Source organism: Pyrus communis, chromosome 11 (genome assembly GCF_963583255.1).
Source record: "Pyrus communis chromosome 11, drPyrComm1.1, whole genome shotgun sequence".
Classification (NCBI taxonomy): Eukaryota; Viridiplantae; Streptophyta; class Magnoliopsida; order Rosales; family Rosaceae; genus Pyrus; species Pyrus communis.
Window position 1 is genome coordinate 25,575,566 of NC_084813.1, and position 17,036 is coordinate 25,592,601.

General features: G+C 39.1%; 1 protein-coding gene across 1 annotated transcript in view; it reads right to left on the reverse strand.

Annotated features, from left to right (window-relative positions):
- LOC137709289 (uncharacterized) overlaps positions 1-4,786 on the reverse strand; it is a 69,165-nt gene extending 64,379 nt beyond the window's left edge. Inside the window, exons 1-3 of the mRNA XM_068448377.1 lie at positions 4,739-4,786; positions 4,328-4,630; positions 4,181-4,218 (exon numbers count right to left, since the gene is read on the reverse strand). Coding sequence (XP_068304478.1) covers positions 4,181-4,218; positions 4,328-4,620 — 331 coding nt within the window. The 5' untranslated portion in view covers positions 4,621-4,630; positions 4,739-4,786. The remainder of the gene's footprint in view (positions 1-4,180; positions 4,219-4,327; positions 4,631-4,738) is intronic.
- Between the last annotated feature and the right edge of the window lie 12,250 nt (positions 4,787-17,036).

A 17,036-nucleotide genomic window follows, 5' to 3' on the forward strand; every position in this document is an offset into this window, starting at 1 on the left:
CAGTTTGCTGATAAATTTCCAGATCAAATTATTGATAAAACCCAGCTTCAAAGATTCCTTGGATCTCTCAATTATGTTTCAGAATTTTATCCTCATCTGCGTCAACAATGTAAGCCCTTGTTTGATCGTCTCAAGGAAAATCCTCCATCATGGTCACAAAATCATACTTCCATTGTCAAACAGATCAAAAATCATGTCAAGACTTTGCCTTGCCTTGGCATTCCAACTCCCGGCTCTCTCAAAATAGTCGAAACCGACGCATCTGAAATCGGTTATGGAGGTATCCTTAAACAAAAAATTTCTTCCGAAGCTTCTGAACAAATTGTTCGTTTCCATTCAGGAGTTTGGAATTCGGCTCAAGCTAATTATAGTACTATTAAAAAAGAGATTTTATCTATTGTATTATGTATTAGCAAATTCCAAGATGATTTATTAAATCAAAAATTTTTAGTTCGTGTTGATTGCAAATCTGCAAAACATGTTTTACAAAAAGATGTTCAAAATATTGCATCAAAACAGATTTTTGCACGCTGGCAAGCCATATTAAGTATTTTTGATTTTGATATTGAATACATTAAAGGCAGCCAGAATTGCATCCCAGATTTTCTAACCAGAGAATTTTTGCAGGGGAAGAATGGGTACTAATCCTACTCAACAACGAAGGCTCCCGGCCACCCTTACCCAAACCCCAGCACCAGTAAAACAAGAGTCTATTCTCGACTCTTCATCGGCCCTCGCCATTACAAACAGATTTACTCCCTTAGGATCAACAGTAGGAAATATCCGACCAAATTACCAAACGGCCTTAGCCACCCCTTATGATCCTTACTCATCAGTTCGTTCTCCAGCTCCCTCACAACCAAAAACACCTAGCTATGCTAAAACATCACCATATGTCCAGAACCCTCATTCTGAAAAGCTTTTTAACATTCCTCTTCATATTGACAAAAACCAACCCCCAGAGCGCATTGCCAAATTACTCCTTCCACCAAATTTTCATTTCTTACCAACTGAATCCTATAAAAGCCTAAAATATTACCAGGCTATCCTTTCAGAAACAGAAAGCATTGCTATTAAGCCAATTTACAGTACCACTCACCAAAACAAAATATTGTATCATTCACTCCATATTGGAAAATTCCTTACCGAACTCGAATGGGGAATTCCCCTTTTTCACACAAAACCCCTTCATACTCAGCATGTTCTCATCCCAAACAATCATTACAATTACTATGATTATATCCAAGCATGGACCAACATTTTTCTCCACCAGACAGAAGACTTTAGTCATTCATGGTTCATAACTTTTGATAAGAATTTCAGATTGCGGTTTCCTGCATGGTTTCCAGATTGGTGGGCTTCCCATGGCCCAAGCTCTTCCATCATTCCAGATGACCTTCGTCATGTTCTCACAAACAACTTCCAGCCCAGTTTTGACAGAAGTCGTTTCGACAACAGAGTTACTATTTTTTCACTGCTCATGGCCAAGTACAAGATCCCATGGATTCTCAAATGGAACTTTGAAATGGACACCGGTGGTATTTACAGAACCAGATGGGTAAAATGGTGGGATAAATTCAACCACCAAAAAATTATTGATCTTGTAAAAGTGGAATTTCCCCAGGCATCTTTTCAGGCACTGCCAATCAAAGTTTCATCTTCGTCCTCACAAGCTTTGCCAGTTCATCAGCAATTTCCTGAATTACCAAAAGCTCAGGAACCAGTTCAGTCCTTATCAGACATTAGTCCATCTTCCTCTCTCAAAGGAATTTCCAAGTCAGCCAAGTCCTCCAGTTCAAAGAAAGAAAAAACTACCCAACTGCTGGATATGGCTCATCTGCTAATGGCGGAAGCAGCATTGCTGCAAAAGAAAAAAGGTTCAGACTCAGATTCAGATAATTCTGATGCCTCGTCTCAGCTTCCCGCCAAATGGGCTGATCAAGCAGATTTTCAAGATGCCCAGGACCCATTTGATATCTGAAAAGCAATATTTGCCCATGTGATTATGTCAGCCCAGCAACATCATCAGCAGTAGCTGCTTTCATATCTTCCGCAAAAACCGAAGCATTATTCTTCAAATAGTGAAAAACAAAAAGGTCACTATTCACAATAGTGAAAACAAAAATGTCACTATTCACAATAGTGAAAAACAAAAAGGTCACTATTCTTTTAACTTTTGTAAAAGAATCAAAGCATCTTCACTATTTATTCAGCTTTTGTAAAAGTAACATCGTGACTCCACAGTAGAGATCCATCAGTCAGACAGCTTTGCCAGCCTTCTCCTCTCGACCAGCGAGATTCCCGGATCAAATTGGCATTCTTCAACCATTCTCCTCCCTCTATAAAAGAGGAACTCATCTTCAGAAGAGATATAAGTTTTTAACTCAAGAACTCAGTTCAACCACATCTCTCTGAGATTATTTTCCAAACACTTGTAATACATATATTATTCAGGATGCCTGCGAGCTCCACCTTGTTTACTTGTTTCATTTGCCATTAGGCAACATCAGTTTGTAATCTGCATTGCAGTAAGTTTTCAATAAAACTTATTTTCAAAATATATTTGCATCATTACATTTAATTTATTATTTTGATATGCTACTCTGTTTTTATATGTTTTATTTCTGCACTTTAAATTATATGGACGGCTATGCCTCCTGCTGCTATTTTATGTTTTACTTCCGCACTTTATATATATATATATATATATAGGAAGCCTTTAAGGAAGATCCCTATTTTTTTTATAAAAATCGGAATTAGTTGTAGGATCCACACCACATCAAACTTTAACGACCCAAACCATCTATTTTTCAAGTTGCACCTCATAGATCATCCTTACAAAATATTAGCCAAATTGAAAATATTTAAGATATGTAATCGAGTTCAAAGAAATTAACGAATACTTTGTTATATAAGAAACAATGAAATTTTATCTTGATAATTAAATAGACAAATTGTTTTGGATTGAATTGAATTTTTGTAAGGATGATCTATGAATCGAGACTTACAAAATAGACGGTTTGGATCGTTGAAATTCAATGTGGAGTGAGTTTCACACCTAATCTCCATTTTTTTTTAAATGGAGATCCATTTGCATAAAAAACCTGTATAATATATACACACACACTGCAGAAAATTTGATTCGGTTAAGAGTAGTTAGGTTACCAAATTGTTTGGCAAAAAGACAAAAGACAAGAAGTTGAGAGCTATCAGGGCCTTTATCAGCCTCTAGATCTTCGCTAGTGAGAGAGTAGAGGTACCGAACTATATCCCATCGGTCATACATAGCAGCGATGAGAATCGGAATCATTTGGCGGCCCTCTTCGGCAATACCAAGTAGTTTCTTGCTCTTCGTAACCATGCATTTTACCATCTTGAGGTTGTCTCTAGCAGCATAAGCAAGAGCCGTCCAACCATGACCATCTTTAATCTCCAACTGTTCCTCCGTCATCAACTGCACCAGCTCTTCCACCATTTGCTCGTGCCCGAATATTACTGCGTTGTGAAGAGCTGTCCCCAGTGCATCCTGTATTGTTAATGCATTGGGTAGGGAAGGAAACTCATCCATGCCAGACCATTCACCCATCCTTACAGCATTGAAGAACTCTCGAGACTCCAGCTGGATCTCATCTGTAAGGGTACGTATGTAATTAATGTTCACATTTTATACATTATATTAACTATTTTCTTCTTCAATTCTCGTGGAGTAACTTAAAATAACTTACTTCTTAAGTAAATAGCATGTTATGACTTTAATCTAATTTCTATTTATACTCAACAATCTCTTCACACCCAACTTTTAACTCGATACCCAACACACCCAACAATCTCTAATCTTTGGATTTGATATGGTTTTGAGATTAAAACCTTAATGTGAAACAGGGATTATAGGGGAAAAAAATTAATTTTAAATAGAAAAATAAAAGAAAATAATGCACAGTATACTGATAAACAAGTTAAGTCTCATTCTTTTGATCAACTAATCATCAAGAGTTGATGGTCACTACCCCTTGAATTTGATATCAAGGTTTGAGATAAAGCCTTGCAAGCACGTCCATTTATTCATCATGGTTCCACCCTTGATAATTGATCGATAATGAGCGATTATGCATTCCTTACACACAAAGAAAGCAAGAGAACTTTCATATGCATTTAATTCTTTGATTTTGATGATAGATACCTGAGATTTCTTCTCGGTTGTACTCTGCCATGCTCAATCTGTCAATTTATCCAAAGGAAATTTTATTATATGTAGATCATGATCATGTGTTTATATATGAATTCAAGGAAAGAAATAGTGAAGCAAGTATAAGAAATAACAACTCACAAGTTTCTTTTTTCTGGGTTGAACTGTGCTTCCAAAGTATCCCAAGCAGCTTTGGCGGTGGTTTTGTCACGGATAGAAGTAAAAGTACGGGGCCCACAAGAAAGTTGGATTGCATGCAAAGCTTCGGCATTATTCTTCCTCCAAGCCTTAAACTTGGGTTTACTGTTTGTTTCAACAACGTCCCAAAGATCTTTAGAGAGCAGATAGGTTTTGACATGGACACTCCAATCCTTATAATCGTGCTCTCCGTCGAGGATTTGAGGAACAATTATGGTACTAGACGCAGCTGCCATGCTTCTAAATCTGTCAATTTTTCCAAACCAGATTTTATTAGTTAGATCACGATCATGTATGTGTATGAGAAAATAAAGAAAGAAATACTAAGCCAAGTATAAGGAATTAACTACTTACAATTGAAATGGGGAAGCCTTCAGAAAATGCTTCAGCTTGAATTGGTGATCTGTAGCATTGGCGCTGCAACATATATAGATATACTAATATAGTCAAGGATAAGATATCATATTGTGCTGATAATTTCATTTTGCAATCCAGATTCCCCTTTTCAATACGAAGTTGTACTTTATTTTAGGGATTTGTTATTAGTACTTTAAAAATCTCATTTTGTAGTCCAAACTTTCTATAATTAGAAGAAAAAAAAAACATTTGTGAGGAGATGATAATTTAGAGTGCTAATAACTATTTCTTTATTTTATTGATGTACGGATCGACATGGAACAAATTAATCAGATGTCCCCGTTTTACAATGTCAAGTCTCGTTATTGCAATCTAACTTTAGAAATACTTGAAAATATTAATCAAAGTAGTAAAAATAAAAAATAAACCCTGTATTTTACAAAGAAAAATATGTTATTACCATTTTTTTTAATAATAGTAAGTTGACATGTTATTATATATTCATTTTTATTAATTGAGTAATGTTATACTTACCATATTTTTCATATCACATGAATCTAAGGATTAAAGGAGCAGTATCAAGTAAGCCTAGTTGGGAGTTAGAAGCCATACTTTGCGTACAAATTAATTTAAGGATCAAAGCAGCAATATCAAGTAAGCCTAGCTGGGACTTGGGAATTTAGAAGCCATGCTTTGCCCACAAATTAATCTAAGGATCAAATGAGCAGTATTGTCACAACCCGTCCCGGAATTTTAATTCCGAGGACGTGAAGTTATGAAAATGCCCTTAAACGGGACTAAGGAGCGTAAAATATGTTGTAACTTGATGATTTGGGGATTGGGTAGGAACCCCACATCCCTCAAATCTCTCCCTCATTCCCGTATCTTGTCTCTCTCTCTCCTCCCTCACAAATCTCTCATTCTCTCTGTAAGCTCTCTCTCTCCTTCGAACTCACACAGACCACCCACAAACCACCCCAAAACTATGCCAACGAAGGATCTAAGACCACCATCGTACTCCTGAAGACCACACGAACACGATGGTACCAATTTCAGGTGAGTTTCACTTCGGAAAACATGGATTTCAATTTCACTGTGCGTGTGCACTGTTCATGCACACGTAAAACTTGATGTTTTCTGGGATTTTGAAGCTTGTAGGAAGCTTGGTGAGGTCCTAAGGAAGCTCGGAGTGCTTCGTTTGAAGGATTTGGACGTCGGGATCACGAACTGTAAGTCCGGCCGAATTTTCGTATTTTTGGAAAAGTTTGATTCCGTTGTTTTTAGGCCCTAAAACTAGTCCAACGTGGTAGATTATGATTAGGGCTTCATTTTGGTATAAATTACGTGAAAAATGGACGTAGGAACACGGAGAACGATAAGTTCAAAGTTTGGCCGGAGCTGTCGGGGCTTTTTCCGGCGAAACCACGGCGAGTTAGGGGTCGAGACAGGTATGGATGTGTTCGTCTCGTCAATACCTTCATTTTGATATATAGTACGTCGAAAATGGTTAAGAAATGAAGAAGTTATGACACTTTGAAATTTACCCAGAAATTCCGGCAAAACACCATCTCCGGCGAAACCAGTCCGGCGACGCGAGGAAGAAGACGCGCGCGTGGGCAGCGCGTGAACAGTGCGCGTGGGGGCGCGTGAGAGCTCCAAATTGAGTTCTGAAAATTGTCACGCGTTCGTGACGTCGTGTAGATCACCGTGGTATATTCATACACCCAAATTGAGCAACGTATGAGAAAGTTATGGACGAATGTTTGGTGTATGTGCGTTAAATAACGTCAATTTGGTTACTTTTTGTATAGGTGAAAATTATACAGAAGAAGAATGTAACCAATCTAGGGGAGGCTCAGGGACCTACGAGACGTCGATGTGATATGTGAGTGGGCAGTTATTTTTCAGTATATATATATATACGTATGCTTGACGTATTTCCCAGAAAACGTATTTTAAAAGAAATACGAATTAAATATCTTGTCATATATGCATCATATTTTAATATGTGCATTACCATAATTATGCATACTGTTGCATGGTGCTGAGGAGGCCCAGGTAAGCTACGATTGAAATACTATCATCACATGCATTAGTAGTGGCATACATTTATATATGTGTATTTGGTGTTGTGGACGCACAGGTAAGTGCCAGGTAAGTGGTATTCATGTTGTTATGCAGTAGTAGTTTGAGATGTTTAGAGAGCTCATAATCTGCACCCCCGGTGTTAGTGCTCCCGCCCAGGGCCAGGGCACAGTCCTTCACGTGATGTTCACCAGCACCACACGCTCGCCTTGGATCCAAGTTAGGTGCAAGCCTTGTCGTACAGACCACATTAGGTGGTTCCGACTCGTAGGTGACCCGCGATTATTCGCACAGTCTTCACGTGATCGTAGCACTAGAGCGTATATATTACACCCAGTCCTGTCGTACAGACCACATTAGGTGGTTCCGACTCGTGTGCAGATTCAGATATTGAGTTGAGATTGGAGCTCTAGATGCAGCCGTACAGGTCACGTTAGGTGACTCCCGGCTACTAGATTATATGTTATTGATGTGAATTACGCTTGAGCATTTATATTTGATTATGAGATTCTGTTGTGGCATATTCTCAAGCATGAATGGCATATTGTGAGCATGAATGGCATATCGTGAGCATGAATGGCATATCATGGAGCATGATTGACATATCTATACATACGTATATATGTTTATTTTCTGGGAAACTATATTTGTTTTACGGCGAGGGGTTAGTATATTCAAAGAGAAAAGAAGGTTTTGAATACGTACGTTTTGCTGACCCACTCAACTTTGTTTTGCGCCCCTCCAGGTTCAAGAATTGCAAATGTGTGGTGACTACGAGGAAGTTCAACGGTGTTCTGACAGAATGGACCAAATGAAGACTCACCTTCGGGTGTTTCATCTTAGAAGTTGTATATTTTAAAGCTTCCGAACTGTGCAAATGGTTACGTCACTCTCACGTGACGGCCAGCATGCCCTCCTTCGGGACGGGGTGTGTCAAGTTGGTATCAGAGCCTAGTTTCAATCTTGGACATCTTGAGAAGTTCTAGTGAATTCTGTCAGAACTACACCGCCTCGTAGCAAACCACGTAGTTAAAGGAACTTAGTCTCCCTGATTTAGTTGTTGGGGGAAACTATTATTTTGGGTGATTCAATATATCATCTAAGGGGACATTTTAAGATGGGTTATGAGTTGAATTTGAATCACCTTATGAAATGATGAACCTGAGGGAGCAAAGTGATGGATTAACCAATTGGAAAAGATGTTTTAGATTATGCAAGTCAAAGGAATCTTCCTTTTGACAGAAGGGTTGAGACGACTACCTGGTTTGAGTTATGAACTTGTATCCTGGTGGAAACAGGAGTATAATTCGTTGTCACCGAAGGAAACAGTCGATTGAGAATTGTTTAAGGATTTGTTTAAAGAAAAGAATTATTTCCTTTGGCATCTTATGATGGTAGAAAGCAAGAGTTTGCAAATGTGAGACAAGGAAAGCTGACAATCAATGAGTATTATAGAAAGTTCTCGGACTTGCCTCGTCCCATTCGAATATTACTGCTATTTTGATTGAAGTGTTATATTGTTTTAGGCTGGGTGGCATAAGGCAGTGGTATTTTGGGTGACCACTATCCATTGTAATTCTTACCAGGAATATACAAGATGTTGTTGAGCCTTGAGGACTCTGAGAACATGTTCAGCGAGAGTAAAGAAGAATGATAAAAGTATGGGAATCAAAAGAGGACGATAAAGTTAATGATTCGTCATATCAAGAATATAGAAAGATTCGGAACTTCAAAAGAAGTGAAGCTAATTCTAGTTCTTTTGGCAAAGGTTTTAATGCCATTGACCAGAGGCGAAGTGATAGATATATTGGTAATCCCAGATCTCAACGACAAGGTGATTTTGGTAAAAGAAATGTACCTTTGTACTGTAGGTACAATAATGGACACCTTTGAGAATGTAGGCAAGAAAGCATTGGACGCTTTACAAGTGGATAGATGGGACATAGAACTGCAAATTATGTCCAAAGCCAACAGAAGCCCTAGCAGTCTTCTTTGCCATAACTGGCGCCGATCCAGCAAGTTCCTGGATCTATTAATTATGGTCAGTTAGGTCGTGGTGTACATGAGAGAAGTATTTACACTAATAGAGGTTGTGGGAGACAACAACAAGCCCAGGGATGTGTTAACTACACATCACTGCAAGATACTCCGAATTATTTGGATTTGATTAGGGGTACGATAATTATTCTTAATGTTTTAGCTAAAGTCTATTTGTTGTTAATGTAGAAATTTTACGTTATTATTGTTATTGCCTAGAAAGTAGTAAATAAACGCGGTTGAGACGTGTGTATGTATTTCCTAATGAGTGGCAAAATAGTAATATTACACCCTCGAGAGTTGTTGCTTACTTATCGAGACAACGATGATTTATCAGTATTGCGGGCTGCAGACCGTAATATTAATAACTTATTCGTGGATTCGTTAAGCAAGTAAACCGATAGGTTATTCTATGTTAGTATCGTACTATTCAGAGTGCTCAGTAATAGTAGAGTATATATTGTTGCCAGCTACTTTTGTTTCACTAGATTGTGGATTTCGATGTTATTCTAGAGCATTCTATTATGATACTTGGCATGACATACATTCATATTGTCTAGCATTTTTTTGAGATATATTACGTATATGAGTATATACTTTATTTCCGGGAAACCAATTATTTTTCCATCGGTCTGGATGACTAGAGATTACTTTTGTAAGTATGCAAAGTGGAGTGAGGCAGGCCGTTAATTATGTTGTGAGAGCAAAGAGATTATTATCAAAAGGCTGCCAAGGATACTTATCTCATGTGGTGCTAAAAGATGTCACTTCTAGTAGTGTGGAAGAAGTGGGAGTAGTCAAACATTTACCTGACATTTTCCCTGAGAATTTACCTGGATGGCCACCAGTTAAAGATGTAGAGTTCACTATGGATTTGTCTCCAGGTACAAACCATATATTATAGAATGTGCCTTTTGAACTAAGAGAATTGGAAATTGGTTGATAAAGGTTTTTATTCAACCTAATACATTACGTTGGGGGAACCCCAGTTTATTGGTGAGAAAGAAAATGGACGTTAAGGCTGTGCTTTGATTATAAGCAGTTGAATCGAGTAACAATTGAAAACCGTTATTCGTAACCTCACATTGATGGTTGTTTGATCAGCTTCTAGGTGGTTGTATATTTTCTAAGATGGACTTGAGGTCTGGATATTATTAGTTGAAGATTATCGATGAGGATGCCCTTATGATAACTTTCAGGACTCGTTAAGGTCATTTCAAGTTTTGGTGATGCCATTCGGAGTGACGAATGCATCTACTACTTTATGAATTTGATGAATGAAGTATTCCAATGATATCTAGACCGATTTGTTGTTGTTGCTATTGAAAGGATTGATAAGACTAGAGCAAAGTATGCTAAACATCTTAAATTGGTATTGCAAAGATCGAGGGAACGTCGATTATATGCTAAGCTTAGCAAATGCCAATGCTGGATGAATCAAGTAGCATTTTGAGATATGTTATATCTGCTTCAGGTATTCAAGTGAATTCATAAAAGGTAGCAGAAATTGAAAATTTAGAACAATCACGAATCGTGATTGGGATTCGGAGTTATCCTAGCTTAACAAGCTATCATGGACGGTTCGTGAAAGATTTTTCAGTCATTGCTTTGTCATTGACGAGATTGTTGAGAAAAGAGGTTATGTATGAGTGGGAAGGAAATTGTGAGCAAAGGATTCAACAACTGAAGCATTTCCTCACTCATGCACGTATTTTAGTATTCCCAGAAGATAGTAGTAATCATAAATTTTAGTGATGTTTCTTGAATGGTATGGGATGCATGTTGATGCAAATGTTAGGGTGATTACATACGTTTCACGACGAAAGGAACCTCATGAAATGAATTACCCTACTGGTGATTTGGAAGTCATGATTACCATTCTTGCTGTGAAGTTATGAAGACATTATATTTGGTAAGAATGCAAGATTTTTACGAATCCAAAAAGTCTCCAATATCCATTACTTGGAAGGATTTTGATATAAGGCAGCGAAAGTGGATTGAATTGTTTAATGAACATGATTGTACGACCAGGGTGATCGTAAAATTGTTCTAGCTGATGCACTTGGTGAAAAGACTGTGGTAAGAGTTAATGTCTGGCACGCTTGCCAAGATTGTCTTCTTGTGGATTGGAAATCAACTGAAGTAAAGTTGAGAATGGAAGATTGAGAAGAAGTTGTAATTGCTAATTTTCAAGTTAAGTCTTTTTAGTAAGGTCGTACTCAAGACTCAAATGGTTAACGAAGAAAATTAAGAATTAACCAAGGCAAAGAAAGAAGGGAAAAAGAAAGATTGCTGAGTTCGAGAATAGGATGGTTATGATTGAACTTGAAGTGATAGTTGATCAATGTACCAAGTTAGTACATTTACTCCAGTGTTGAGTAACAACCACAGTGCAACAATACTTATATGTTTTATGGAGAAGAGATTTGGGTTACGGAACTGCTGAGTTTCTTAAGTATGTTGGTTGCACAGTTTCCAAAGTAACGCCATAAGGACCGTGAAATGTGTCGATTTTTGTTGATTTGTGGAAGAAATACTTCTGGATAGAGAAGATTCGATCACGAAAGAGTTTTGGTAGGCCCTGAAACTATGGGTGAGTCTTCTCAAAGTATTCAAGTGATTAAGTTTAACCTGAGAGTAGCCAGGAATGGCAAAAGAGATTAATAGTTGAACATGTCACTAATCGAGTGTTTAACGTAGATGATCTTATAATTTTGAAGTTTTCACTTTAGAAAAGTATGTTTCGGCTGGGGAAAGGAAAGCAAATTAAGTCCTAAGTACATCGAACTTTATGTGATCATCGAAGAGTAGGTGAAGTTGCTTGATTTACTTCCAGAGTTTGTAAGAGCATGATGTGTTTCATGATTCAACATTTTTAGAAATTTCATCAAGAAAAGAAATAGTGAGATTTGGAAAGGAGACAAAATAAGTCTTAAACACATCAGACCGTTTTTGACCACTAAAGGAATCGATACAAGTAGTGATGTCTTCAAAATTGGCTAAGGTGCATAATGTATTATATTTCGATGCATTGTCACTAGGTGGCAGATTCGTCACATGGAGTTCCGGTGCAACTGTTGAGAATTAATCCGGATTAGACTGGTTGAGGAACCAAGGACGACATTGGATTGGAAAAAGAATGTATTGAGAATTAAGACAGTGTAATTGGTAAAGAATTTGTGAAGAAAGCAGTCAATGGAAGAAATTACGTGGAAGAAGGAAAATTGGATGAGAGAGATTTATCCTAAGCTATTGTATGAGTTTAGATGACTAAGTTGGTTGTTGGAATTTCGGGGACGAAATTCTATAAGGAGGGGAGGTTGTCACAACCCGTCCCGGAATTTTAATTCCGAGGACGTGAAGTTATGAAAATGCCCTTAAACGGGACTAAGGAGCGTAAAATATGTTGTAACTTGATGATTTGGGGATTGGGTAGGAACCCCACATCCCTCAAATCTCTCCCTCATTCCCGTATCTTGTCTCTCTCTCTCCTCCCTCACAAATCTCTCATTCTCTCTGTAAGCTCTCTCTCTCCTTCGAACTCACACAGACCACCCACAAACCACCCCAAAACTATGCCAACGAAGGATCTAAGACCACCATCGTACTCCTGAAGACCACACGAACACGATGGTACCAATTTCAGGTGAGTTTCACTTCGGAAAACATGGATTTCAATTTCACTGTGCGTGTGCACTGTTCATGCACACGTAAAACTTGATGTTTTCTGGGATTTTGAAGCTTGTAGGAAGCTTGGTGAGGTCCTAAGGAAGCTCGGAGTGCTTCGTTTGAAGGATTTGGACGTCGGGATCACGAACTGTAAGTCCGGCCGAATTTTCGTATTTTTGGAAAAGTTTGATTCCGTTGTTTTTAGGCCCTAAAACTAGTCCAACGTGGTAGATTATGATTAGGGCTTCATTTTGGTATAAATTACGTGAAAAATGGACGTAGGAACACGGAGAACGATAAGTTCAAAGTTTGGCCGGAGCTGTCGGGGCTTTTTCCGGCGAAACCACGGCGAGTTAGGGGTCGAGACAGGTATGGATGTGTTCGTCTCGTCAATACCTTCATTTTGATATATAGTACGTCGAAAATGGTTAAGAAATGAAGAAGTTATGACACTTTGAAATTTACCCAGAAATTCCGGCAAAACACCATCTCCGGCGAAACCAGTCCGGCGACGCGAGGAAGAAGACGCGCGCGTGGGCAGCGCGTGAACAGTGCGCGTGGGGGCGCGTGAGAGCTCCAAATTGAGTTCTGAAAATTGTCACGCGTTCGTGACGTCGTGTAGATCACCGTGGTATATTCATACACCCAAATTGAGCAACGTATGAGAAAGTTATGGACGAATGTTTGGTGTATGTGCGTTAAATAACGTCAATTTGGTTACTTTTTGTATAGGTGAAAATTATACAGAAGAAGAATGTAACCAATCTAGGGGAGGCTCAGGGACCTACGAGACGTCGATGTGATATGTGAGTGGGCAGTTATTTTTCAGTATATATATATATACGTATGCTTGACGTATTTCCCAGAAAACGTATTTTAAAAGAAATACGAATTAAATATCTTGTCATATATGCATCATATTTTAATATGTGCATTACCATAATTATGCATACTGTTGCATGGTGCTGAGGAGGCCCAGGTAAGCTACGATTGAAATACTATCATCACATGCATTAGTAGTGGCATACATTTATATATGTGTATTTGGTGTTGTGGACGCACAGGTAAGTGCCAGGTAAGTGGTATTCATGTTGTTATGCAGTAGTAGTTTGAGATGTTTAGAGAGCTCATAATCTGCACCCCCGGTGTTAGTGCTCCCGCCCAGGGCCAGGGCACAGTCCTTCACGTGATGTTCACCAGCACCACACGCTCGCCTTGGATCCAAGTTAGGTGCAAGCCTTGTCGTACAGACCACATTAGGTGGTTCCGACTCGTAGGTGACCCGCGATTATTCGCACAGTCTTCACGTGATCGTAGCACTAGAGCGTATATATTACACCCAGTCCTGTCGTACAGACCACATTAGGTGGTTCCGACTCGTGTGCAGATTCAGATATTGAGTTGAGATTGGAGCTCTAGATGCAGCCGTACAGGTCACGTTAGGTGACTCCCGGCTACTAGATTATATGTTATTGATGTGAATTACGCTTGAGCATTTATATTTGATTATGAGATTCTGTTGTGGCATATTCTCAAGCATGAATGGCATATTGTGAGCATGAATGGCATATCGTGAGCATGAATGGCATATCATGGAGCATGATTGACATATCTATACATACGTATATATGTTTATTTTCTGGGAAACTATATTTGTTTTACGGCGAGGGGTTAGTATATTCAAAGAGAAAAGAAGGTTTTGAATACGTACGTTTTGCTGACCCACTCAACTTTGTTTTGCGCCCCTCCAGGTTCAAGAATTGCAAATGTGTGGTGACTACGAGGAAGTTCAACGGTGTTCTGACAGAATGGACCAAATGAGGACTCACCTTCGGGTGTTTCATCTTAGAAGTTGTATATTTTAAAGCTTCCGAACTGTGCAAATGGTTACGTCACTCTCACGTGACGGCCAGCATGCCCTCCTTCGGGACGGGGTGTGTCAAGTATCAAGTAAGCCTAGCTAAGAATTAGAAGTCATACTTGGTGCACAAATTAATTTAAGGATCAAAGAGCATTCTCAAGTAAGCCTAGCTGGGACCTAGGAATTTAGAAGTCATACTGTTTGGACCCAAAATTTAGTTTTTAGGGTCAACACATACTTTGCCTACAAATTAATCTAAGGATCAAAGGAGCAGAATCAAGTAAGCCTAGCTGGGAGTTAGAATCCATACTTGGCGTACAAATTAATATAAGGATCAAAGCACCAGTATCAAGTAATCTTAGCGGGGACCTGGGAATTTAGAAGCCATACTTTGCCTATAAATTAATCTAAAGATCAAAGGAGCAATATCAAGTAAGCCTAGTTGGGAGTTTGAAGCCATTCTTGGCGTACAAATTAATTTAAGGATCAAAGCAGTAGTCTCAAGTAAGCCTAGCTGGGACCTAGGAATTTAGAAACCATACTTTGCCTACAAATTAATCTAAGGGTCAAAGGAGTAGCATCAAGTAAGCCTAGTTGGGAGTTAGAAGCCATACTTAGAGTACAAATTAATTTAAGGATCAAATTAGCACCATTACACGACAATCTTTTCACACCCAACTTTTATCATTCGACACTCAACACACGCAACAATCTCTAATCCTTGAATTTGATATCAAGGTTTTGAGATTAAAACTTTATTGGGAAACCGGGATTATATGGAAAAAATTAAAATTTTAAATAGGAATATAAAAGAAATAAGCAAAAATGGTGATAAACAGATCGAGTCTCGTTCTCTTGGTCATCTGATGATCAAAGGTTCATGATCACTAACCCTTGAATTTGATATCAAAGTTTGAGATTAAAAGCACTTTCATTTATTCTTGACAGTTCCACCCTTGATATTAAATTCAAGAATGAGTGACCATACATTCCTTACGCACAAGGAAACCAAGAGAACCTTTCATATACATTTAATACTTTAATTTTGATGATAGATACCTTAGTTTTCTGATCTGCTCAATTCTACTACCATGCTCAATCTGTAACATCCCGTCCCGAAACTAACGAAACGTACGTGTGAATTTACGATTTTACCCCCCTAGTTCGTTACTTTACGTGTAGTTTTGTGTTGTGTGGTGTTGTAGGACCACACACACACTCATACACCCTATCTCTCTCCCGGGATTCCCTCACTCTCTGTCTCTTCTCTGTCTCTGTCTCTGTCTCTCTCTCTCTCTCTCTCTCTCTCCCCGAGTTCTTCTTCTTCTTTCTTCAACATACGGACAACACACACATATACTCAAACCTTCACAAATCAAGAAACCAATTACACCATTGAACTCGTGAGGTTGTGAGGAGCACAACCATACCAATTTCAGGTAAGAATTCTAACGTTTTCACGTCATTTCGACGAGGTCCGTTTTAGTTACTATTCATGCAAACCTTAAACTAGTGTGTTTTTGGAATTTCTAAGCTTGTAGATGTCTTAGTGAGGTCCCAAGGAGCCTCGGAGTGTTTCGTTGGACGAGTTTGGACGTCGGGATCGTCCTGTTCAAAGTTGGCCGAGTTTTGAGTTTGAAGACAGGTATGATCGTGTGATTTTTAGGCCTTAAAACTAGCCTATCGTGATTCTACTAGTCCTAAGCTTCATTTTGGTTCAAAAATCATGAAAATTGGTTGAGAAACGAGTGCTAAGTTTGAAATTTTCCCAGTTTTCCGGCGCCGTCGTCGGCGCCGGAGTCTCGCCGGAGAAGGTGACGGAATATTCCTGACGGCGTCAGTTGTGCATGGCACGTGGCCGCGCGTGGGGGGCGCGTAGGGCCGTGCCTTGGCCGGCGCGTGGGGGCGCGTGCGGCGGAGAAAAATTATTCTAAAAATATGGTTGTGATCCTGAGGTTGTGTAGAGCACGTTGGTATATTCAATTGTCCATTTTGAGCAATGTATGAGAAGTTATTACGAGAAGTTGGTTATGTGCTTTTAAATTAACGTTTTCGTAGCTATTTCGCGTATAGGTGATTCGTATTCCGAGGACGAGCGTACACACTCGAGGCAGGGGGGCTACGACCCTTCCACTTATCAGTGAGTGGGCTTTTGTTTTCCGTATATACCTATATACATTTAAATTCCCAGAAATAGATTAAAAAGAGTAATTGATTTATGCCATGCATTTTATTATTATCGCTTATGCATCATCACATGCATTAGTAGCGGCATACATTTATATATGTGTATTGGTGCTGTGGACGCACAGGTAAGTGCTAGGTAAGTGGTATTTATGTTTGTATGCAGTAGTAGTTTGAGATGCTTAGAGAGCTCATAATCTGCACCCCCGGTGTTAGTGCTCCCGCCCAGAGTTAGGGGCATAGCCTTCACGTGTATGTTCACCTCCCGCACCGCATGCTCGCCTTGGATCCAAGTTAGGTGCACAGCCTATCGTACAGACCACATTAGGTGGTTCCGACTTGTAGGTGACCCGCAATTTATCGCCCAGCTTCACGTGATCGTAGCACTAGAGCATATATATATATATATATTACACCAAGCCTGTCGTACAGACCACGTTAGGTGGTTCCGACTTGTGT